General features: G+C 50.9%; 9 protein-coding genes across 9 annotated transcripts; 3 read left to right on the forward strand and 6 right to left on the reverse strand.

Moving 5' to 3' along the window:
- Positions 1-57: 57 nt before the first annotated feature.
- HO133_000763 (uncharacterized protein) lies at positions 58-3,377 on the reverse strand (the record flags this gene model as incomplete). The annotated part of the gene is made up of 5 exons (XM_037291700.1): positions 58-298; positions 902-1,039; positions 1,787-2,584; positions 2,733-3,304; positions 3,363-3,377. 5 exons carry the CDS (start codon positions 3,375-3,377, stop codon positions 58-60), a joined length of 1,764 nt encoding a protein of 587 aa, XP_037152062.1.
- A 1,656-nt stretch (positions 3,378-5,033) lies between these two features.
- On the reverse strand, positions 5,034-6,059 carry HO133_000764 (uncharacterized protein; the record flags this gene model as incomplete). The annotated part of the gene is made up of 1 exon (XM_037291701.1): positions 5,034-6,059. One exon carries the CDS (start codon positions 6,057-6,059, stop codon positions 5,034-5,036), a length of 1,026 nt encoding a protein of 341 aa, XP_037152063.1.
- A 926-nt stretch (positions 6,060-6,985) lies between these two features.
- Positions 6,986-7,482, forward strand: HO133_000765 (uncharacterized protein; the record flags this gene model as incomplete). The annotated part of the gene is made up of 2 exons (XM_037291702.1): positions 6,986-7,075; positions 7,126-7,482. The coding sequence occupies 2 exons, from the start codon at positions 6,986-6,988 to the stop codon at positions 7,480-7,482; spliced, it is 447 nt and encodes a 148-aa protein (XP_037152064.1).
- Positions 7,483-7,562: 80 nt separating this feature from the next.
- Positions 7,563-8,058, reverse strand: HO133_000766 (uncharacterized protein; the record flags this gene model as incomplete). The annotated part of the gene is made up of 2 exons (XM_037291703.1): positions 7,563-7,955; positions 8,014-8,058. The coding sequence occupies 2 exons, from the start codon at positions 8,056-8,058 to the stop codon at positions 7,563-7,565; spliced, it is 438 nt and encodes a 145-aa protein (XP_037152065.1).
- A 1,705-nt stretch (positions 8,059-9,763) lies between these two features.
- On the reverse strand, positions 9,764-10,596 carry HO133_000767 (uncharacterized protein; the record flags this gene model as incomplete). The annotated part of the gene is made up of 2 exons (XM_037291704.1): positions 9,764-10,200; positions 10,428-10,596. The coding sequence occupies 2 exons, from the start codon at positions 10,594-10,596 to the stop codon at positions 9,764-9,766; spliced, it is 606 nt and encodes a 201-aa protein (XP_037152066.1).
- A 213-nt stretch (positions 10,597-10,809) lies between these two features.
- Positions 10,810-11,504, reverse strand: HO133_000768 (uncharacterized protein; the record flags this gene model as incomplete). Its single annotated transcript, XM_037291705.1, has 3 exons — positions 10,810-11,086; positions 11,156-11,176; positions 11,491-11,504. The coding sequence occupies 3 exons, from the start codon at positions 11,502-11,504 to the stop codon at positions 10,810-10,812; spliced, it is 312 nt and encodes a 103-aa protein (XP_037152067.1).
- Positions 11,505-11,774: 270 nt separating this feature from the next.
- HO133_000769 (uncharacterized protein) lies at positions 11,775-14,818 on the forward strand (the record flags this gene model as incomplete). Its single annotated transcript, XM_037291706.1, has 7 exons — positions 11,775-11,978; positions 12,037-12,164; positions 12,216-12,649; positions 12,698-13,194; positions 13,248-13,423; positions 13,472-14,035; positions 14,089-14,818. 7 exons carry the CDS (start codon positions 11,775-11,777, stop codon positions 14,816-14,818), a joined length of 2,733 nt encoding a protein of 910 aa, XP_037152068.1.
- A 3,316-nt stretch (positions 14,819-18,134) lies between these two features.
- Positions 18,135-19,085, forward strand: HO133_000770 (uncharacterized protein; the record flags this gene model as incomplete). Its single annotated transcript, XM_037291707.1, has 3 exons — positions 18,135-18,288; positions 18,361-18,910; positions 18,968-19,085. The coding sequence occupies 3 exons, from the start codon at positions 18,135-18,137 to the stop codon at positions 19,083-19,085; spliced, it is 822 nt and encodes a 273-aa protein (XP_037152069.1).
- A 1,580-nt stretch (positions 19,086-20,665) lies between these two features.
- Positions 20,666-21,934, reverse strand: HO133_000771 (uncharacterized protein; the record flags this gene model as incomplete). Its single annotated transcript, XM_037291708.1, has 5 exons — positions 20,666-21,012; positions 21,111-21,212; positions 21,281-21,666; positions 21,722-21,769; positions 21,828-21,934. 5 exons carry the CDS (start codon positions 21,932-21,934, stop codon positions 20,666-20,668), a joined length of 990 nt encoding a protein of 329 aa, XP_037152070.1.
- Positions 21,935-23,571: the final 1,637 nt, after the last annotated feature.

Below are 23,571 nucleotides of genomic sequence, written 5' to 3' on the forward strand. Positions count from 1 at the left end.
GCTTCGACACCCCCCCCTTTTCCCATCTGTAGCTCTCGCCGTTGACAGGAAGGTCCTTTATCTCTGCCCGAGCTGCCCGTGAGCGGGAACGAGGACCGGAAATATTTCTTCGCCGCGGTGGGTTCGGGGAAGGCGCTGCGGCTCCTCTCCGGCCAGCGGAGGGTCAAAGGCCTGATGGGCAACAGCGTCGTGGAGGTCGGCTTTCACTTCGCCAAGGGACTCCTGATGGGAGTCTGCCGCCTTCTCCTTCGCATCCACACTCCCAGGCTCGGAGTCCAAACGAAACAGCGTCCTCCCACTACGATCAACGAACACGAGTCTTTCTCTGAAGTCGACCTTGTCACTCTAGCCAATCCGTCCAGGGCGTCGGTGGCCTTGGATTTTGTAGCCTTGGGCATCTTTCCCCTATTGACAGTGTGAGGGCCTGGGTCCGGCCTCCTCCGCTTTCTTAGCTTTGGCACGCTTATGGGTTTTTGGCATCTCCTCCGGTTGGGCCTCGACTCGAGGTAACGACGGGGAAATCCCATCAGCCAGGACCCCCCGTCCCTCCTTCAGCCACGCAACATTCAACTCCCGGTATCGCAACCTCTTTCCTTCCCATTACCCCCCCGGAAGCGACCCTCACGCCACTGAGCCAACGTCGCCTCGCAGGTCCGTCTCGCCCTCGCTTTCGCCATGAACGAGCTCGATGGGGGTAATCTACGAAAATCGCCGTTGGCGGTTTATCCGTCCTCCGTAAGCACGACCGAATCCCTGCTTCCGGCCGTCGACCGCCGCCTTGCAAGATCCATCGGTGGTGGGGATGGATGGAGCTGTGGAGGCTGAAGCGAACGGGGACCGGGGGATGTGGACTTTGATGTCTTTTTCCATCTAGGGACCATGGGCGGGGAGGGGCTGGTACTGGCGACCGGTATTCAGATGATGTGGTGAGAGCGCCTCGCTTGCATTGAGGAAGATTACTGCCTTGCGGGCCCTTCTCTCGACGACGCGTTCTCGAAGATGTATCAGGTAGACAAGTCTGCTGCCGAAGGTATTGGATCTGAAACACATATATTCAGTTAGGGTATAGGACATCGATGCCACTGATCGAAGACAAGGAGAGTAGAGGGTACATGGTGTTGGTGGCTTTGGGTTGTACATGAGTCGGAAAGGGAAAGAAGTTTTGGAGATTTGGGGGGTTTAAATGGTAGAGGATGCGGTATGGTGAATGTTTCTGAAGGATGTGAATTGGTGGGCAAAGAGTGAGAAATAGAGATTCATAAATTTGTGAAAGGCAGAACGGAAGGAATGGAAAAAATCAACGTGAGTGGTGAATACTTCTGAGGGGTGTAGATTTCAGTAGTGAGGGGAGAAAAGCAAAGAATGAGTGCAAGTCTCAAAAGTAACCAAATTGTGAGTAAGAACTAGTCTACCAGAAAGTCTTCACACGAGTGAGGCAAGAACTTATGTAAATTTGACATGTATTGCTATCATTTGGACAGAATGTATACCCAACACAAGCCCTGGAAACGAAGATACGAGGGGGTGTCTGCTCGACGCTGAAAACCAATCTCCACTTTAACCTCGTGGACTTTACAAGAAGGTCCACTCTTCGGTGCTGGAGGTTGGTCTGCGGAGACAGGATGCACCATGCTTGGGGCGTATAATGCATCGTTACATGGTAATATCCAAAGACAAATGGGACAAACGGGAGTGTCGTGAAAACTCTTGTCTTGAGTGATTTTCATGTCACGGATTTTCTGGGAAGGTCAAGACTTTCTTGGTGTGCGTGGCCGTTTTGGGTCACGCACGGGGAAGGCGCTCGTGAGTTACACCCTCCATTGCCCCGAAAATCCCATCGTCCTCTTCGTCACTTCGCCCGTGAGAGATGGAGTGGTCATCGTAATCGTAGTCCTCGTGAACGTGGACAATGTGGCTGTTCCCCTTCTTCATATCTTGTTCATCGGAGAGCGATTGATAGGATGGGGCTGACAAGGCTAATTCGGGGAGTTGTCCCAAATTGCCGGATAGCCTGTTGACGTTATATTCGCGGTACTTAGCAGGCACAGGGGGCACCGGCGGGACATCATCAGGAAATGGGACAAAGCCATTCCTTGAGGTACCAAAGCTGCACAAGGATTCAACAGCAGCCACCAAGCCCGCCTCTTCCTCATCTACCTCTGCAGATGCAACGCCAGATGAAGATGGTCTTCGTTGCTGGTGGTATTGGCTTAAATTGCTACCAGCGGGCAGCGAGAATGACGGAGCAGATTGGTACGACCTCGAGAATGATGAGCTGTTGCCGCTATGTCGTTTGCTTCGACTGCTGTCTGCATCCTCTACCATGGCGTAATGTTCGTTCATGGGAGGAGGCGTGGTCTCAGCTGAGCTAATATAGTATTCTTCTTCTCTTACGTCCGAGAATCCCGATGCGGCAGGAGAAGCAGATGAGTGGTCGCTCTCTGATGGCTTCGTCGTGTCTTCGGCTGCTGTTGTCTCTTGGTTCATTCCAACCAGTACCGAGGCAGCTTGAAGCAATTGGACTTGCTGATGCTTGGATATAAGAAGCTTTGATGTTAATATCCACTCAGGAGTGTGCTCCCACCTGCAAACAGTAAATGTCAACAACAGAGCTCTTGGACGTCGGAGCGGACCGGATACCAAAGAGTATTCATACTCGGAGAGACCTGGACACAAAGGGAAGAATGGTAAAAGCAAACAGCTGGATGACGGGAAGACCAGGAAATACTGACAGGTGCTTCGTCAAACAGCTGCTATGCTTGTAACCCTTTCCACATTTCTCGCATCTAAGTTCACCACTTGATCTTTTACCCTCGCCCTTTGTGAGGTATGAGCCTTCGCTTGCACGCCTGGCTCTTGCTTTCGATCCGGTGCTCACATTCTCACTTGGTAGAAAGTCATCCTCGATAACGGATCCTTCGTCGTCCATTGCTTCTTCATTGGCATTCTCGTTGTTGCTTGCGAGCCCACCCAGAGGATATCTGTCACCTCTAGAACCACCATATCTGCTAGACTCGACGCCTCGGCTACTTGCAGCGGTCTTCAAGTTCAGGCTTCCGCGTTTCGAGGGAGCGGAACCCTTGTCGTCCATATCATTGAGTGCAGCTGCAATGACGGCGACGTTGTTGAATGTACTTGCATTCATGCTCTTGCGTCTGGTAATTCGGTGGGACGGATTGACAGCCCCGAGAGAGACCGAGTGAGAGTGGTATCTCGATGTAGCATGACGAATTGGCGTATTGGAGGAGGGCGTAGAGGTCACCGAGAGTCTGTGGGAGCTCTGAGGGCGGTTGACCTGTGGTTCCTGCTCGAATAATCATTAGTCGGAGGATTATTTGTCTTTGAGGTGAAGGGGGGAATACCTTGTAGCTGGCCATTGTGGAGTATATTGGCTCTCTTGGTCGATGGCTCTGATCAACAAGCCAGACCTAGAGAGCCACAGATGTAGAAGTTGACCGGATTTAGGTAATAGGCAACATTCGTGATCTCGGGGCTGTTTTCGAGATTGCAGGTGACACACGTCTGAGGATTGCTCGTGTTTCGAAGCAAACAGAGTCGGAGCAGGTGTGGAGTATTGTGCTCTATGATGCAGTAGATTGTATTGTTAGTGGCAATGAGTGAGCACGGTTTCTCATCAGAGAAGGGTAGCTGTCAAAAACCCGCTGGTGGTAGCCTTGTTGATTCCTGATGGAGACGGAGGCGCAGGCTGAGACCAGGGAATCTGCTCTCGGCAATGCAATTGTGCTAAGAGTGATGGACGGAAGGAATGAGAGGCTGATGAATGAGATGGTAGCACAAGGACAATTAAAGAGAGAAGAAGGATTATTCTGGGAAAGAAATAAAATAATAATAATCATAATCATAATAATGAAAGGCTTTCGCAGGTGCACTACCTTAGTGGCAGCCAGCTGCGGGGGTGGTGCACGTAAGGTACTTTAGGAATTGGGAAGAGAGGGCAGGCTAAAGAGGGGGGGGGACCTGCCTAGACTTTGGGGGCGATCCCTACGCTACCTGAGCCGCTAACTGGTGGTTACTTAGGGTCAGCAGATGCTCCGAACCCAATCACGCGCTGCTACTCCTATCAATTGCGCAAGAACCATGGCAATCTTCAATTCCTCCAATGCGGGACATCCCTCCTTCCCAACGCTTTGAATGGTCACGATACATGCTCACGATTCGAATCATAATCATAATCATCATTCATCATCATACTTGTACGTACGTTGTTCCAGTCCTTGTGTCATGTTACTTCTCTCCACCACCACCATGTCATGTTCGTCCGAAGCACAAACCATTTCACCTCGGGTCCTGCTGCCAATCCCCATACCTAAATACGGTACCTGAGGCTAGAACATGATCTGCCTAGCCCGACTTAGGCAGAGCGCCCCACGCTGATCATTCCTCCGTCCTCACAAGTGTCCTGTCTAATGCGGGCAACCCGAAGCTCAAACGGGGAAGTCCAATGAAATCCATCTCATCGTAGTCGTGCAATTCTCCTGCTTCTTGCATGTTTCGCTTCATCAGCATTATTTTTCTCCGTAAAATCTCCCAATGTATGTCTCGATTCAACGCTCTCCACGAAGAACGCTAGGGAGCACGGCCCACAAGTCAAAAACGTGTTGACCAACGAAATCGATTTTTAGGGTGGGTGCTCTCCGCGATTCCTCGGTCACGATGCACGCCATCGCAAGCCATCGCGCTATCGAGTGGAGATCCAATCGCAGCCTCCGAAGCATCTCGCCGTTTTAGCCCTAGATCACGTTTCCTCCTTCCCGTAGATTCCACACTGGGAATCATGATACCACCCTTCAGCAAAGCTCAAGGCTGTGTGGAAATTATGGTGCGCGCTGTGTGGTGGTGAGTGTGGCAGTCGAACACGTATGCAGTAGAATCCGTGAGACAGCAAGATCGAAGCAAATGAACGACGACCCGAGAGACCCATTGGACGTTGCTCAAATAGACAGCGGACGCAATCTCGGCCGAGTCGCCTCGTGATTGATAGTATATTGGAGGACGTATTGAGTCCGCGGCCTTCATCGGTCATTTCCGGCTTTGGCCTCTTCATTCGGAATATTCAGTGACGAATCTATCGCTGTATTGAAGTTGTTGCTGACACGATTTCCGGAAATCGGATTCTGCAAAGTCCCGTCCGTGAGGACCTTCTGGTCGACGGAGATGACATTGGTGGGCCATTGGACAAAGTAGAGCCAATTCTCGTCGAGTTCGCGGTGGATGTTATCGATGATATGCATTGCCCATCCTCTCATCCACCAGTAGTCATCAAGATGGTGGAGAATGACACAGTAGTGAGCCAGTATGACGAGTGCCTCTGGCCTCTTCTCGTTTAACATCATTATATACTCCTGCGGTATCATGACCGGCCATAAGAACGCTATAGAAACTTCACATTCGTAAGGGGGCCTATTGTTCATCCTTACAAACGAGACTCTGAGCGTTTCAAGAGCGGCTTTGTAGGCGTTGACCGCCTCGGGTCCACCGGAAGCGCGATCGCACATGTCCGCAAGGTGTGTGAGTTGCTCACTCAGAACACTCGGTAGCTCGGTCTGAGGCGGCTCCTGGATGTGGTCATGAAGAAGGCCACTTAGCCGACCGTTCTTGATCCAGGGCCAAACGGACATGATAATCGAGTTGACTCCACGGATAAGTGGAAGCCATTCATCAGAATCTTGACCCTTATAGTCGAACATGCCGAGGCTGTGAGAAGCCTTGGGAGACTCGAAGCCGTAAACCACTATCAGTGAAGAGAGTGCAAGGAAAGCATCGCAGTTCGATTCGTCCATGTTTGTCATGATCTTTCGGAAAGAACTTAGCGCAGCGTCTTGCTGCTTGGCGGCTACATGACCCCAATCGGTCTGTCTGTCCGGTCTCAGACAGCCAAGGTGAAGTGCAGATATGGCCAGTATACCTCGCATCAGGAAGTCGTGTTGAAAAGCTACCTGGGGAACAGTGACCCTCCATAGTTCGTGTGATTCAGACCGGTCCGAAAGGGTGTAGCAGGTTTCGGTGGTAAAGTGATGTAAAAGCTCGAGTTCCGCCATCTGTAGGGGCGGCAAATGGGATCTTGGACCATCGAATAGAGACTGCTGAGCCTGAAGCAGTGCCGGAGATTGGTCGGTCGAGCTGCCTTGCACCGACGGTACTGATTTAGCATCCGAATTACGGTGTCGAAGTTCTTGCGGCGAAGATGTTGAAGAGCTCTTAGGCGCGTGTGAGGAGAAGTCGCAGGTTATCGAGTGTTTCTCGCAGTTGGAGCATCGAGGTCTTATTTCGTCACACTGACAGCAGCAAAGATTATAAAGTGTCAGTAACGACAAACGTAGACACTTTTGCAAGGTACGATCAAACATAAGAGAGCCGGGAAGATTGGGGCATTGGGATTGCTTTTACCTTAATTCGCCTCTTCTTGCAATTAGCACAACCATTGCGGCTTTTAGGATGGCTCTTTCGTGAAACCATGCTTGAGAATTTGAAACTCTTTCGCTGAGACTTGATGGGGAATAACAAAGGTAGTCAAAGCAGATATTCTAAAAGGATGGGGAGAATTCAGGAGGTGAGGGAGTAAGGTCCTGAGTCTGCTACGTCTTTGACCAGTGAATGAGATCAGATATTAGAGTCATCGAATCTTGCATGAACTCGGAAAAGTAATATACCAATGAAGAAGGTGGTTGGCAAAACGAGCAAGCGGAGAACAGTGGTAACGGCTCTCTTTGGTTTTCGGAGTCTTCCGCCCTTTGGCAATCCAGAGACCTGGGTCAGTTGACTGGGTTAATATGTACAACTATGGAGATTCTCGGGAAACACTCTACCAATGCGAAAGAGAGATGCGAGGATGTAGTGGCGACCAACGACGGATATTTTCTGCCGCGACTGTCCTATCGGTAAACGGCCTTGGCAACGTTCCCCACGCGCTGCAGCGCAAGGTGACGTTTATACCATATCCGGACCCTAGAAATTCTTCCAATGCATGATGGAATATCAAAAGGTCGGAAGAGGAGGAGCTGGCAACTTTTACACTCCACAAGACGTGGAGAAGGCTTCCAAAGAGACTAGTAAGGTGAGAAAACTCGTCGCCCGTTTCACCACACCGCGTTGACGACTTTCCAGGACGTCGAAGCCCAGCGCAATGCTGCCGGTGGAGGAATTGAAGATCTAGAAAGCCAGGGTCGCAGGTTCTCGACATCCGGTCGTGGTGGTGCTGGAAATTTTACGACGAGAGATATGCTAGCAGCAGGCACTACTGCGAATATTGATGTCACTCCATCGTTGCAGGAAAACAAGCCTCCAGAGCTAGGACACTATGGTCGAGGAGGGGCTGGTAATTACAGAACTCCAGAACCTGAGAAAAGAAGAGGAGAAAAAGATACGTTGGAGGCTCGGGAGAAGGATGTAGAGATTGGATTGACGGAGCCTGAAAAAGCACATCTAGGGAAAGAAGGGTTCGATTATGATGCCCACAATTAGCATCCTAGACAGAACATTTCTATCGTTGTCCGAACGCCACGCTTTGAAATTAGTATCGTAGAGGATCAAGCACCAGCACTTCAGTCTACATCCATGTTGTCCTCCATGCCACCCCCAACCTTCATCCTCTGCTTCACCCTCTTCTTCTCTTTCACCTTTTGCACCGGAACCTCCATCGCCTCGACTTCCAACGGCTCTTCCATCTCTGCAGCCATTGTCTCGCTTGCTCTTTGCCGTGGCAATAGATGTTCGTTCTCAGCCACCAACTTCCTGTTCCTAGCCCTCACCCTCTCTTTATTACCAGCCATGCGGTTCTTGAAGAAGACTCTCTCCCTCCTTGCCCGGATCTCCGAGACTCGTTGCATAGCTTTGAGCGTTGCAGACACAAGGTTGCGATCGTAGCGGACAGGGATGTTGCGGCGGGCAGCAAATTGAAGGGTGGTGTCAACGGTCATTTCCTTGCCAACAGATTTCTGGCGGTAAGGTCAGCTGCTTTTCATGTAAATGGATCGGGACAGGAATAAAGGTTACACGAAACGCCTTGGTCCACTTCAGCTTCCTTGGGTTGCGCTTCATCTTGAACTGTGGGGGTACTTAGCAGGTAAGCAGATTCGTGCTGATGGGCTAATATACGTTCTTGTGGCATTTTGCTATCAAGTGTGTCAGCTGGGCTCGACTTCGTCATGCTTCACACAAGGAGAGGATCAATGAGACTGTACATCTGCAGAATTTGAATTGCTTGGCGTCATTGCGCACGAAGGTTATACCTGCCCCTGTCAGCTCCGAAGGAATCCAGAGAAGAAGACGGCAGATGTACCCTTCTACGCAGATATAGGAGTTAGCATTGGTTTCTTGAGGCTAGGAGTGAAGTTGCAAGACAGATTTCGCGAGTAAGAAGGTCCTCGAAGCATATATTATGACTCCAAACAGGGACGTTCATGTCAGAATTTTGCGTACCGAGGGATAGATAGGCTGCGAACAAAAGTAACCTAACGTACGTATTAGTACCATATCTATAACTTTCATATAGGAGGAGCACTGACAGATTTCGACCCTCATCTTTGCGTGGCTGTGGATTTATGAGAAATATGGAGGCAAATACTGGAAAGTTCGTGCGAATATCTTCAAGACCGAGAGCGGAAGATATTGAAGCCCGGCGCTAGCTTCTTTGAAGCTAGTCTATCATTTGCGGGCAAATCCGACATCGCCGCTCTCTTGAACCAGGTCCTTTCCACTACTGTTCTGGATGTCGAGCTTGGTGACGCAGTGACCTCTCTCGATCTTAAAACCACATTAAAGATAGTGGTTTCCGAAGAAAGGTCCCGCTCAAGCATGGCGACGGTGATAGGAGTGGGAGTAGGAGTTGCTGCTGCTGCGTTCTTAGTAAGCCTCATCCACCTCTTGCGGTAGCGAGCTATCTAGTGACAAGAATGCGCAGGGGCGAGCGGGCCTAGTAGCATTCAGAAAATATCGCGGTGGAGCAGCAGGCGCGCGCGCTTTGGGCAAGGCTTACTACAAAGGCGGCTTTGAGCCTAGGATGAACAGAAGGGAGGCGTCGTTGATATTACAGCTCAAGTACGATGCTTTGCACAGCAAAACATACACTGATGGAGAGCTGACTTTTCGGTGAACAGTGAGCGCATGCTTACAAAAGAGAAAATACGGAAAAATCATCGACAACTTATGCTGCTGAACCATCCAGATAGAGGGGGAAGTCCATATTTGGCTACGAAAGTGAATGAGGCGAAAGAGTTGCTGGAGAAGAGTTCGGGACATTTATGAGATACGCGATTTGGGTTGTAACATATGGGTTGCTGCATAGCGTGGAGTTGAATCTGCCAGTGACACTTTACTGGCGGCTTTGAGCACGACGACAAGGCGGCTTCGACCGATTATATCTGATCAGGGATCTCATTAATGGAGTTGCTGAGGCTTACGGGAGGCGACTTGGAGAGCATCTATGGATATATCCCGGGGATTAGAGTTCAAAATGTCTCCCCTCCTAAACCCAAAATCACGTTTCGCGTTCGCTTCCTTCTCACCATTTCCCTATATTCCACCAAATTGCTTGAAAGCGCAATAGCAGTGGCAGTGGAGCTGGTGAAGGAATGGCGTGGGAAACGATGACTCTAGCCGACCTTGGCGTGACGGCCCAACAAGGATGCGTGGTGTCAATAGTCCACAATCGACCTTTGTGGCTACTTCTCTTGCCCCCTTTTGGTGATCAGTCCAAATCACTGGAGCATCGGGGCTTCTCTGTCCTGTGCAGACTCACACGTCGTTACAATTTCCCCGTCTTCTCCACAAATATCGCAATCACTTTTGTAAGTTCCCTTCTCCATTCCATTGGTAATCCATGGCCCCTTCCCTCCGCCACACACCGCGTCACACCGTTCTCCTCCCCACCAAGCTCCTTCACCAACAAATCGCCGTGCGGCTGCGTGATCATTCGATCTTCTGTCCCATGGATTACCAGAATTCTGTTTCTCCCCACTTGATCCCCTAATTGTTTCAGCTGCGCTGCGCTCTTGTGATGCCAATTGACAGCTATTGCTTGAAGAATGAAGCCCTTTTTCGTGAAACCCTCGACATTTTGTCGTTTTGCCAGTTCTTGGGCAGCCCAGCGGTCGCCGTTCGTGGGAAAATGGCCTTCTGCGTCTGTTTCGTTGAGCCAGGGCTGACTGAATGTGCGTGCTTTTATGGAGTCGAGTTGAACGTCTATGGCTTTTGGTAAACTAAAGGGCAAGTTTGAGTGATTAGGCATCTGCTACAACGGACTAAAAGGAAAGGGTGGCGAACAACATATTTACTCTATCTCTGAGGTTTTGTAACCAGCCCTAGAAGTTTCAGTCTTGTTGAGGCGTGGGAGAGGGGTCACTGACAACTGTACTAAATAGTCTTGGTGCAGTCGATATCAGAATTAACGATGCTATCCTCTCAGGCACCATCAAAGCCTACATCTGGGCTCAGCAAGGAGCTTTCCTTATTAAACTGGAATGAAATTATTACAAGCTCCTGACCAATCATACCACCCAAGCTAATTCCAATAACATGCAATTGACGTTGAGATGTCCATCCAACATGATCGATGAGCTCCAAAGTATCTTTTGCCATTTCAGAAGTAGAGTAACGCACTAGCGGTTTGCCAGATTCTCCAACGCCTCTGTTGTCAAAGATCAAACAGGAATACTTCGTGCTCTGATCTCGATTCGTGTTTTGACCATGGCCAAAGTCTTTGGTTTGCCGTTGCCATGTCGTTTTGAAATTTGCTAAGCCCATAATCCACTAGCAATTGTATCAATTTCCGAGGAAGAAATTCTATTCAAATCATCTGCCACTCGACAATGCAATCTCTACGTTGGTACCAACACTCTTCGACGCAGAAGAGCGCAGGGCTCTTTCTGCTTTGATGGAGAAGTGATGAGAAGACGTAGTACCCACCACAAGCTTCGTCGGACCATTGCCATGAATCTGATAGGATATCTGTATAGGCCCACCTCGACCCTCTGCAACGGCAATTTTCCCCTTTTTTGCTGGATCTAGAGCCCATGTCACATGTTGGAATTCAGGATGCTTCACGAGCTCGGCTGCGCTGAGAGGTGGCCTTCCGAATGTCAATTCCTCCCCATCCAATTACCGGCGTCCTCCTTTGCATAATGCATTTGTGACTTACATAGTCTTATCAAATGGTGGTCTAGAGGATCTGACACTGTGTACTACTCATTCTGTTTTCTATGTCAGCAGCACTCGTCAGAAGTCTGAACCCCGAGGTTTACCCGTTAGATGCGCTCTTCTTTCGCCGCCCAGATAGAGTATGGCTTATGGAAAGATAGAAGAAGAGACTCTAAGCTACTCAACTACATCTATTCATTTTGGAAGCTTCAGCGCAGGTTCCGTGGTGATAGTTAAATGCGAAGAGAGGAGTTTAAGCGAGGCTCAGGGTTCAAACTTCTGGCGTGCTGGGCGAGACTCGAACGGGATTGTCGATCATCCTTTGGGCGCGCTTACTGATCATACTCCATTGTGCACGACGCATCATTGCAGCCTACTTTACATGAGTGCATCCTCGCATGTTGTACTCATTTTCTGTCCAATGTCAACAACGCTCCAACCAATCATGATAGAGTGACGAACCCTTCAGTCTCACCGTTCTCGCTTTGTAATCATCACCCACGACAGCTCCGCACTGACCTGCTTGGCAGTCAGCAGAGAGAAAATGTCCTCGCCTTAACCGCAACTCCTATCCTCCACTCCTATCCTATCTCGACTCTTCATAGCCTCACACTACCATTATGGATCAGTATCAACAGCCCCACCATCAGCGCGACTCCTTTGATCTCCCTCCTCTCACAAATCCCCCCCCTCAATACTTCGGTGGGAACGAGAGCAACGACTCGCCAACGGTGCCCAGTTTCGACTTCGCAGACGGTGATGGGCAGGATCACGATGGAGGTCATGACGAGAGTAACGACGCGAAGAGAAGGAGGATAGCTCGAGTGTGTACTTGGCCCCTACTACCAATCTGTCGACCGAGGGCATTGACAACGGTGTCAGGCGTGTGATATGTGCCGAAAGAAGAAAATAAAGTGTGATGGGAAGATGCCGGCATGCTCACACTGTCTCAACTACAAAACAGAGTGTATCTTCACTCAGGTGGAGAAGAAGCGCAATCCTCCCAAAGGGTACGTGGTCCACTTTAATTGCTGGCTTCCTGGACGCTGATCAAAGTGCAGCGCAAAGTACATCGAAGGATTAGAGAACCGTCTTGGTCGGATGGAGTCTCTACTGAAGCTCTCCGGGATACTCAACGAAGAGAGTGAAGATGTGCCTGATCTAGAGAAAATGAAGGAAAGGTTCTTAGCAAATAAGGCAATGGTTGATGGGCCTGATCCAGGTACGCTAGAGAAAAGGTTGGCACACAAGACTTTCAGCCAAAGCAGTGGTGATACACCGACAAGGACCCCGGATGTATCCTCCAAATCTGGGAGTCAGCCGCGAACCTTCGATTCCCCACGCCACACCCCCCAAACGGACAGATTGCCAACATCACGAGAATCTGTAGCCTCTTCTGCAGAAACACCAAAAGAAAATGGGGAGCCGGTTGAGGAGTTATCAGATATGATGTGCTCGCTAGTCACAAATAACTGCGGTGAAACAAGATATATCGGTAGGACCTTGGTTTCGCCAGCCATAGATTGCCACTTACATGTCACAGGATCTTCCTCTGGCTTCTCCATTTTCTCTCCTAAAGGCATACAATGGGTCAACGAAAAGACTGGGGATAGCTCCTTTCAAGACATGATAGCCTCGGCGGATGTGAACGAGGTCAAATGGAATTTTTGGAAGCCTGAGGTTTTCAATGATTTATTCGAGAAAAGGGCGTTCGTTCCACTGCCGCCAGAACACGAGGCACTGTCCTTGCTCAAAGATTTTTTCGGGAACTTCAATTGCATGTTTCCGCTTTTCCACGAACCAACATTCATGCACTTGGTAAGAAAACACTATTCACGGAATCCTTACGAAGGATCAGGGTGGTGGGCTAGTCTTAACGTTGCTCTGGCTATCGGGCATCGACTACGAATAATGAGCAACATGGTGCCACAAGAGGACGATCAGAAGGCGTGGGGCTATCTGAAGAACGCAATGGGACAACTCACCGAGCTTACAATGCGGAATACAGATCTTCTCAGTGTGCAAGCTCTCCTTGGCATGGTACAACTCATCGTAGACATTACAAATTTACGTCGCTGACCTGAAGTACGCAGGCTCTCTTCCTAATGGGCACTCCGAATCCTCAACCTTCTTTTTTTCTGGTCGCCGCCGCAATTCGGCTGGCGAATAGCATAGGCCTGCACAAGCGCGGCTCAGGCTTCAATCTGAATTCAGTCGAGATCGAGCAACGGAAACGGGTATTCTGGATTGCCTACCTCCTCGATAAGGAGTAAGCTTAGCAGAGTGTAATTGATCTCTCATGACTAACGTGAACCAGTATCTGCTTGAGATCGGGTCGACCGCCAGCGCAAGATGACGATGACATGAATGTTGATTTGCCGACAGTCGACCCCGCTGACAATATTGGAAACATACCTCTGGCGGACGGCAAGGGAAAAGCTAATCTTTTCAGGTTCATGTGCACCTTTGCCGTCATTGAGAGCAAGGTTTACAAGCAATTGTACTCTACGAAAGCTTCAAAACAGTCCGACGGTGCTCTACTGAACACTATTGGCGAACTCGACAAAGAACTCGAAGAGTGGAAAGACAGCATACCTCTTGATTTCCGACCAGAGCACGAGATCAAAGCATCTCATACTCCGTTGATCCTCCACGTTGTTGTCCTCCACTTCGCCTACTACAATTGCTTGACGACCATCCATCGCATGTCCGTCCACCACGGATATTGGACGAGCCGGCTATCGAATTACGCAATTCAAGGCTTGAATGCTAGGCCACTAAATCCGAGAGTATTTTCGTCAGCAGCCTTGTGCGTACAAGCTGCAAGGGCTTCCATCCACCTCATACGATACATTCCCAAGGGTGACTACTCTTGCGTCTGGTGAGTCTCGAACACCAAGTCAAAGTTCGTCCAGCTTGCTGATATTTTTCCAGGTTAATACTTTACTTTCCCGTCTCAGCACTGGTCACTCTCTTCGCAAATATTCTCCAAAATCCTCAAGACGCCCGCACCCGCTCTGATGTCAAATTAATGAACCAAGTCGTGAACTTTCTCTCCCTCCTTGCCGTTACCGAAGAACAAGGCGGAGTCAAACGTATGTTAGGCGTATGTGCCGAGTTTGAGCGTATTGCCCGTGTTGTCCTTGAGAGAAGCGACAAGGAATCTCACTCCCGCCGAAAACGAAGAAGCAGCAAGATCAATGACGATGACCCAGCACAACACACTCAACAAATTCCACAGAAACGCAACGCGCCACAAACACCGCAATCAAACAACGCGCCCACACCCCAGAGCGTCTTCACCCCTGGCTTCAACGGCGATCTAAACAGCCAATCCTTTAACCCTAATCTGCAGGGCTTCTCCCCTAGCTTCTCGGACATGAATCTTCCCGTCGATTTCTCAGGCGCTGACTTCCCTAATACGACGTCGCCCTCGAACGGCATGAATGGGTACCAAGACATCAATATGGATGGGCAGCAGTATACTGGTGATTCATTCAATATGGGCTCGTTTCAGCAGCCCTTCGTGCCGCAGGATTTGTGGCAGATGCCGATGACGCTCGAGTGGGACATGGCGCAGCTGGGCGACATGAACGGATTTGCGACTTTTGACCCTGACCAGGGGCAGCACCCGGACGAAATGCATGGCATGAGTGGCCAGTGACCCATGTAAAGGACTGCGGAGGTTAATGCATCTCATAATAGCAATGGAGGACACCGGCTTCAGGCACTATAGGGTGCCAAAGCTTCATTCCTCCGACTTACATAATTCGTGTTCATATGGCTCAACTGTACCTAAGTCTGAGGATATAGAGCGCCTTGCATTGTATGTATGATTCGACCGTGGAACATACTTTAATACAGCGACCGATCACCCCTACGTCCCATACTCCGAAAGCCATCCACTCCGTTGATCACCTCTCCCCTCGCATCGAACCCAAAACCCTCCCTCTTCCGTCACACTCGGCTTCAAAGAACCCGCGCCCCGGGCCCACTTCCATCGCCCCATATGATTTCCCCATTCATATACGTAGCTCACTTACTCAAGATGCTCGCCCGGGCTCTTGGATCATCCAGCCGACGGAATTTTATCAAGGCACTTCACCGAGCCGGTTCGAGCCGAGCTGGGTTCGAGATGCGTCATTGTGCGTGTCTTTTTACGTATCGTGCGCATGGATCCACCGTTTGGACTTGTGTCTCAGGTATGGCAATCCCCGTCCGGAGCGGGGAGAGGAGATGACGGGTGTTGCAGTGTGGTATACGAGAGAGAGAGAGAGAGAGAGGGGAAGCTAGATGTGTTTTGGTTGGTTGGTTGGTCGGTGGAGCTACGGCTTCGAGCGTGACGTAGCCGCTGTTGAGTATGGTCTCGACGCAGATGATGGGATAAATACCCGGCCGGGTCCGTCACTACAATGAATGAATGAATGAATGAATGCTCGCACTTAGCTCGTGCTAACGTCGGCGATGCCGAATCATTCCGTGCGACTGGTCCTCTTCGATCCCAAAGCGGGATGCGTTCGCGGCGCCGTCATCTGGGGATCTTGTTCTCGAGGCTGAGATTGAACGACATGGGCACCGGGGTATCTTTCCGTGCGTTGAGGTCGCAGGACCGAGGTGTGGGTTGCAGGTCCTTTCTCGGTTGATGGCAGCTGGCTGCAAGGGCGCGGTAGTAGGCTGGGCGGCGATCATTGATTGTCGTTGCGACTGGGAGGGAAGAGATGGCGGACTATGTTTTTTTTTCGCTGAGCGAACCTTTACTGTAATCATAGCCTTCGGCTTCCGTGAAGCCGACGACAGAGGAGGAGATGTTGATGTCTTTGATGAGGTCAAAAGCCTCTGGCGTGATGGTCCATTCCTTGGGATCTTTGACTTCTTTGATCAGGCTAAGAGTTTGATGTGAGGGTGAACTTTTGCTTTTTTCGAAGTTCCTGTCTCTGGTGAGGTCCAGTGCCTTTCGGGAGAGCGGCGTGAATTTCCATTCCTTTATTCTTTGGTCGAAATTAATAGACTGGGAGGGAGCTGAGAAACGGAAAATACTTGGTTTGATCGACTGTGATGAGCTCGGAGGGACCTGTAGATCGAAGGTATTCGTATAGTAAAAAACTTCCCTGACCTCCGTATCCACGACTTTTGTCGTATGCAGGGTGGCAATATCCAGGGGAGGGAGATATCTGCAGCTTGCGACCGCAAGCTCTGGATGATGTCAAGCAAAGGAGAGTTCCCAGTCTTTGCGAAGCCTGGAGGGCCCAGCAAGGAGTAGGCAATAGAGGTGGAGCCGGATCTCTGGCGGAATTCTGAAGAAGAAGGCAAGTAGAGATAGTTCTGGGCATAGAATGGGGAAGAGAGGGAAGCTTTGTCAAGAAGCTTCAATGAAAGAGTGTGTTCGAGGATCTGTTGACGAGGTGCGATGCGAAGAGGGATCCCGCGTAGAGTGAGTAGAAGAGGGAGGAGGTTTGTCAAGAGTCTTCATCGTAATGAGGGTTTCTGAAGGATTAGTGGGGAAATTTTCAAGCGAATAGAGGACCAGGCCACAGCGAGAGAAACATTAAGAGCAAGAACATTTGCGTGGAGTATGGGTTCGGAGAGTGGTGCGAGAGAGTGTTGCTCCACCAGCTCGACAGTGGGAGATGGATGAAGTGTTAAGAATGGCTCCGTTGTACAAGACGGCGACTCACCTGGCATGATCTATGCCGGAAAGGCGACACATTAAATAGGCTTGCCCGGTGGCAGTTGTAAGGATTGGATGTCACGGACCAGTTGTTTTCAACAAGATGCTGACCGCAGGTAACCTTGACAAAGCTGCTGGCACTCTCTTTAACACAGCTGGTTATTGTGATGCAGTATCGTAGCATGGTACTCTACAAAGCGTGATAAAAGGCTGTTCGATGAATGTAGAAATAAATTCCATGTCACGTTGACATGACTGGAGCCAATTCATGGTGCCTTGCTCATCATTGTACGTTTAATACCAGTCTTCTCCTACCGGGCCTAGACCCGACAAGGCCATCTCGTAAGCCTTGGACACCGCGAGGACAATATACGCGACGCGACGTTGTCGAGGGACAATACTTTTATATTCAATGGCTTTCGAGGCTCAAATTGCAAAGCTGTTGTACCTTACTCTGTACTCTTAAGGAAAAAGCCATACTCTTTGTAGTCGAAAAGAATAGTTGGAATGGCGTTCTGATAGGCTGTTTGATTCCTGCGCTATTGTTTGAGCGCTTGCATTAGTTCAGGGGTAATCGTCATGTTGGCCTTAGCTAATTCAGGCTAGTCAAGGCTAAAACTTCAACTTCACGCTGCACTTTTCTCCGACAAAATTTGGCATCCGTTTCAACAAAGACAGGGGACCCAGGGGACCCTGCTACTTATTGTACATATGCAGACATGCAGCTGCTGCAATCCGTCATGTTTCACCGCTCTTACACGGCGAAGCAGTATGATTGTGACAGTAACAAATATCGTAAGCTGTTGTTGCAACGCCAAGAGTCAACATGTTTGTTACTCGACCAGACACGAGATGGTTGAAACCTTTTCCCTCTCAAATGAGTCCGATTCAGCCAATCAGCCAATCAGCCAATGACCGCGTACCTGCAGGAAATGACGGTGCTAAGCATGGATCTTCGTTCCCTGCTAATCAAATCTCGCAATGGTGGAGCCGACGTGCATGCAATTTGCGCCGTGCCTAACTTTCTTCCTGGATCCCCTATTACCCATCATCACCTGCAATTTCACTCTTCCTATAAGGATCACTCTTACCGCCGCACAGCCTTGAGTTTTCTCTCTTTCTTCTTTTATCCAACTTCTGTCTCTTCAAACAAATTATCTGCACTTTGCCAGCTTTCAGACTTCGGTCATCCACTCTCTTTAACCAAAGACTACAATACTACACGCTCTCTAATAACTTACCACTTTCTCACTCTCTCAATTACCCCTTCTTTCCCCCCAAAAAACCTCAACACATTTAAATATCACTCAAAATGCGTTACTCATTCGCTCTCGCTGCCTTGAGCGCTGCCACCGCCGTCATGGCTGGTATGGCCAACGAGCTCTCTGACGGCCAGGTCCAAGAGCAGGTCTCCGCACCACCAGCACCGACTCCGGCTGCTGAGGCCACCGCCTTCAGCACCATCGGTGAGATCCTCACCAGCTGTGCTCCCACCGTCAAGAACTGCCCGGCTCACAAGACCCCGTCTGTTGTCCCAGTGCCCTTCGTCTCAAGCCCAACCCCAAGTCCCATCGAGGCTGGTGCATCTTCTACCTACTTGGTCAGCCCTCCCGTTATTGCGACCCCGTCGCCATCCAGCCCAGTTGTCCCTGTCCCAGGACAGGCTGGCGCGACCGGCTCTCCTAAGGCCCCTGCTCCAGTCGTCCCAGTTCCAGTCGTCCCAGTCCCAGCTGTTTCAAGCTCTCCAGCTGTCCCAGCCGAGGTTGGCGCATCCGCATGCCCAACCTGCCCATCTTGCACCCCAGTCACCATCTACTCCACCGTCACCGCTACCCCAACCCCCGCAGCAGCTGGCTCAACTGGCTCTTCAAGCTCTGGCTCCGGCTCTCCATCCAGCGGCGAGTCAGGTTCCTCCGGCTCTGCAAGCTCCGGCTCTGGCTCCCCATCCTCCGGCGAGTCTGGTGCATCTGGATCCGCCTCGCCATCCGGCAAGCTTCCCCCGAGCCCAGGCTCCCCTGTCAGCGTTCCCGCTGGTGGAGCTGCTGGTGCCGCTGCCCCCTCTGGAACCGCTGCTGCCTCGACCGGAGCGTAAGTCATCTCCAAACTCCCTACCCACAAGACTTCCGCATCTAACAAGCACTCTAGTGTCAAGCCACCATCCGCGACCGGCTCCCCCATCGCCTTCAAGGGCGCCGCCAGCACCGTCGGCAGCTCAATCGCCGTCGCCGGTCTCGCCGCCTTCGCTGCCATCTTCCTCGCATAAATCCGTCATACATAAAAAGCATGTTCGTGATGCCTTTCGACCTATCGATACCCATGATGGAGAGAGAAGTGGACATGCGCGCATCGCAGATGACGAGGTCGTTGCTTTCTACAGACGGAGGAGTCTAGTTTCGGGTGCGGGAGAGACCACCGGCTGGCTCGAAAGCATGCTTGTTGCATTTAGCTAGTGGTGTAATCATTAATGGTGGTGCTTTTGACAATGGAAAATGAGAGACTTGGGGAAAGAAAGAAAAAAATCTACTGTGTGTCACACTGACTGATGCGTGCGAGCTCTGTATATACATACCAACCCAGCCGTGACCGCCCGAATCCCGCGCATTCCCATTCCGTCCTTTGTCTCATCACATATGTCCCGTTCCCTCTTCTCCCAACCCCAGCTCCAGAATCCACACCGTACACCGGCGCAAATCGCGCGCTGGCAGTTACCAAATTAGGAACGGAAAAAGACGCGAGAATCCCACCACATCTTGCTTGCTTGGTTCCTTCCGATGCCGGCCCGATTTCCCTAGCACACCTGCCTGCCTGCCCGCCTGTTGTTTGTTTATTCAACAATAGATAATTAGGTAGGTAATCCAATTCCTTCGCAGTCAGGGTCACGGCCAAAAAGGCACGGAAGCGAATGACGATGATGATGATGTTCTGTATGTGCTCAGCTCATCGCTTTTGCCCCGGCTGCGACGTTTGCTTCCGACTTCGGAGATCGTGTTGTCATATTTGATCGGGCGAGAGGAAGGAAGGAAGAGAGGAAGAACGGAAGAACGAACGGAAGAACGGAAGAAAGAAAGAAAGAAAGAACGGAAGGAAGAAAGAACGGAAGGAAGGAAGAGAGGAAGAACGGAAGAACGAACGGAAGAAAGAACGGACGAAAGAGAAGAATAAGCCATTGGCATCGCCGGCATGGGGTTCGCTCTTGGTCGATGGACGGATAGATGGATGGATGGATGGGTGAGTGGATGGGTGCATTGGCTTTGGTATATATATACTCTACCTCCCCCACGCAGGTAGCGGTGCGCAGGTGTGAAATGAAACGGCAGAGAATCACGACCGTGCGACAGAAAAAAAAAACCGGCAGAAGGCGTGTCCGCTTCTCCCTACCTACCTCCCTACCTACCTCCCTACCTACCTACCTACCTACCTACCAACCTACCTCGCCTCCTGCAGGGGTAAAAATTTTCCCATTCCGGTCGGACGGGTGGTTTCGTGCGTATGTATGTATGTATGTATGTATGTATGCTCCGTCTACGGATGAGGGGGATACTAGGTTTCCCTAGGCGCGACCGTGAATCTGCCTCACTCGAAGCTTTTTGCAAAAAGGTCGCTAACGAACGGATCGGGTCGTTTGAGGATGGGTTAGGGCGAGGTTGATTCGGACGTTTTGACGACGACGGCGGATGGGTTGGGTTTTGTTTTCTGGAATTCGTTCGTCGATAATTCGATATCAATGCGCAGCGGGTTTGCGTTCGTCGGGGTGGTTTTTGGAGATGGATCAATGCTAGGTGTGTACATATATACATACGTACATACATACGTACGCGCGCCCTCTAACCCTCGCACGCCCCCTCACGCCTTCCACTGCCCGACCGCCACGACCTGACTCTCCCACAAAATCCGCCACGCGTTCGGCTTCGCCCGGCTTCCCCCCGTCGGGTCGTAGTTGAACAGCATGTGCCCCGCGCCCGTGGTCTCCAGGATCTTCTGCCCGCCGGGCGTCTTGGCGTCCTGCGCGTCGTACGTCCGGACCGTGGGTTCGACGCCGACGAGGGCGTTGACCGTGCTGACCATCTTCGCGATCTTGTCCGGGTACTCTTGGGTGCCGGGCTTCGCTTCGGATTCCGGGGTGTAGATGTAGGCCTGCAGGCCCGGATCGCCTTGGAAGTCGGCGGCGACGGAGGCGAGGGATGGTTGGCCTGGGAGGGGGGGGAAGGGGTTTAGTGTGGTTGTTCGAGGTGGGTGGTTGGAGGGAAGGGGTGGGGGGAAGGGGTGGGGGGAAGAGGTTTGAACGTACCTTTATAACCTGTGGTGAGGAAGTTTGTCACCTGGGTCGCGAATTGCAGTCGGTAGGTTGCTCCTTCCGGTTTCCCAAAGGATAAGCTTTCCCAGTAGTGTCCTGAAAGGTTCCCGGCAAGGTCAGCGGTGCGGATGGAACTGACGCGGACACAGTGGTAAAGATCTTACCGAGATAGACCCGTTTCTGACTTATGACAGCGAGCCAGGTGCATCCGCAAATCCCCCGCATGCCAAACGTGACAGTTGTGGTGCCGAGTGCACCCGTGACAGCTGTTGCGTAGTCGTCCACGTTGTCCTCATATGGAACAATCTCTTGACCCGTTTGGAGTCCGTCAACGTGGGTGATCATGTACTGGTCACGAGCCTTCTGGGTGTTTGGTGTAGGGGGGAACGGCTCGAATACTCGCTTTTGCAGCCAGGAACGATCCTCCAGTTGTCGCTTGCTTGAAGTGCTCGGCGTACCTATGCCACACATCGAGCGGCAACCGAAGCCCGGAGGTGTGTCATCAGCCATAGGACCGTCCGTGTCGCGGGCGAAGAGTAGCGAGGCATTTCTTTTGTTGCATTAGTCGTGAGACTTTGGACGAAAGGCTGGTGTAGGGGGCATACCTTGCCTCGATATCTGCATATTCATCGTAAGAGTTGGCTGATAGCTCCCTGTCGTTGTTTTCAGCTTAGATCCTTTCACATCGACGAGGAGGCTTCAGATCGATACCTCTCTTCGGGTGTAAATCTCTTCGAGTCGAGGACAGAACGAGCAACTGCAACCCATACACAGACCCCGAGCAGGGCTCCGAAGACTTGATGAGTGTGGAACCGCATATTGTGTTGAGGACAGACAATGCTGGCTTTCTCTTGACGACTTCTTTTCCAAGGATATGCGACACTCAATGAGGGCAGGTACTAGTCTTTGAGCCGAAGGAAAGTCAGGGAGGGCACCAAGAGCCTCAAAAGGCCGCATCCTCTCGATATATTTGATTCGCCTCCAGTGCACTTGGTCCTTTCATTTCCACAAGCTGTACCAACACAAGACGCTCGGAGTACGTTGTTGGATAGAATTCAATGACACGACTGGGGCCAGAGCTTGGCACACGGCTGTTTTGAAGCTGTTGGGACAACGGACAAGGCCAAGGCGTGCGGACCAACAGACTGCTATCCAGTAGTGAGAAACAGTTATAGAGCAAACCAGAGTCTAAAGCGTGTGTTCGGCAGATCAATGCATGAAACGATGATCCCAGCCGCAGGTTTGAGATGATCATACTTCCTCGCAAGCCTCACGATGTCGTATGTGGCACGAAAAGACAGCGAGATTAGAGGCACTCTGATCAAGTGTTGGTTATGAGCCACCTTCAGAGCAACACAATGGGACTAGCAGGTACGGGGCCAACATGGAGTGAGGCCGTTATGATGGAAGACGCCGTCGATACTGAGCCTCTTCACGCACGTACTCGCAGGCTGAAGAAAATCACAAATTAAGGAAGGAGAGCACCAACAAGATGTTGGGGTCCTGAAATCTGCAATCGAGGAGCAAGTAAGGCGGCGTAGCTGCATCCCGTAAGAGAAACAAAAGGTCCAGAGGTTGACTCTGTCCAAATAGTGAGATTTAAAGGAGTATAGTATTGGGCTCTCGAAAGACTCATCATCTCGGTGGCAGCCGTGCACTGGCATCAAACCCTGTGCTGGCTAGCGAATTTGCCTAGGTCAAACGATTATACAGGTGTGGATAGGCATTGGGGGCATGAAGCTGCGTCAATGGCATAGGTCCTGTCGACATAACCTCATCGCACTAGCTCCAGGTGAACGGCACACTAGCAGATTCTTTGATGGCATTGTGGAGCTAAAGAGCTGATACGTGTTTCTACTATAGTGATTAATCCGTACCTCCGACATGCACGCCACACACGGTTGCGAAAGGGCTGATGGAGGGTGTCAGAATGATTGTCTCCACTTGAGTGTTGGTGGAATACCTGGACGCCTGATTTCAATGCGCGTATTGGTATCACGGTGCCGATCTGACGAACAGCGAAGGTACCAGCTGAATGTTAGCGTTACAGGTTCGCAAAGCCTGCGATCGTCAGCGGAATTCCGTCGCTGAGCAGTGAGTCAGATGCAAAGTCAACGACTTCACTTCTTTGTGCTCTCTTGAACCAAAGTCGTTTATGATTTGCAGTAAAGCGAAAAAAGAAGGGTTGACATTATGAGTTAGATATCAGAAACACATGTTACAGTATCTGACGCGTCATCGACTTGGACCCACACCCTCTCGATTTGACAATTAATATCCGGCCCTTACGCCTTAGGCAGACGCCGAAGAGTCAGGTAGAGTACCTATGATGGACTTGGAATCGGTTGTCTATTGTTTTGACACCGTGTTCAACTCCCGTGGCTGCATCATCCGGCAATGCGACTGGGACGGTCGGCGGAGATGGTGGTGTGAAAGGAGGAATGATAGGTGCTGA

Source organism: Letharia lupina (genome assembly GCF_014066315.1).
Source record: "Letharia lupina isolate WasteWater1 chromosome Unknown contig_11, whole genome shotgun sequence".
NCBI lineage: Eukaryota > Fungi > Ascomycota > Lecanoromycetes > Lecanorales > Parmeliaceae > Letharia > Letharia lupina.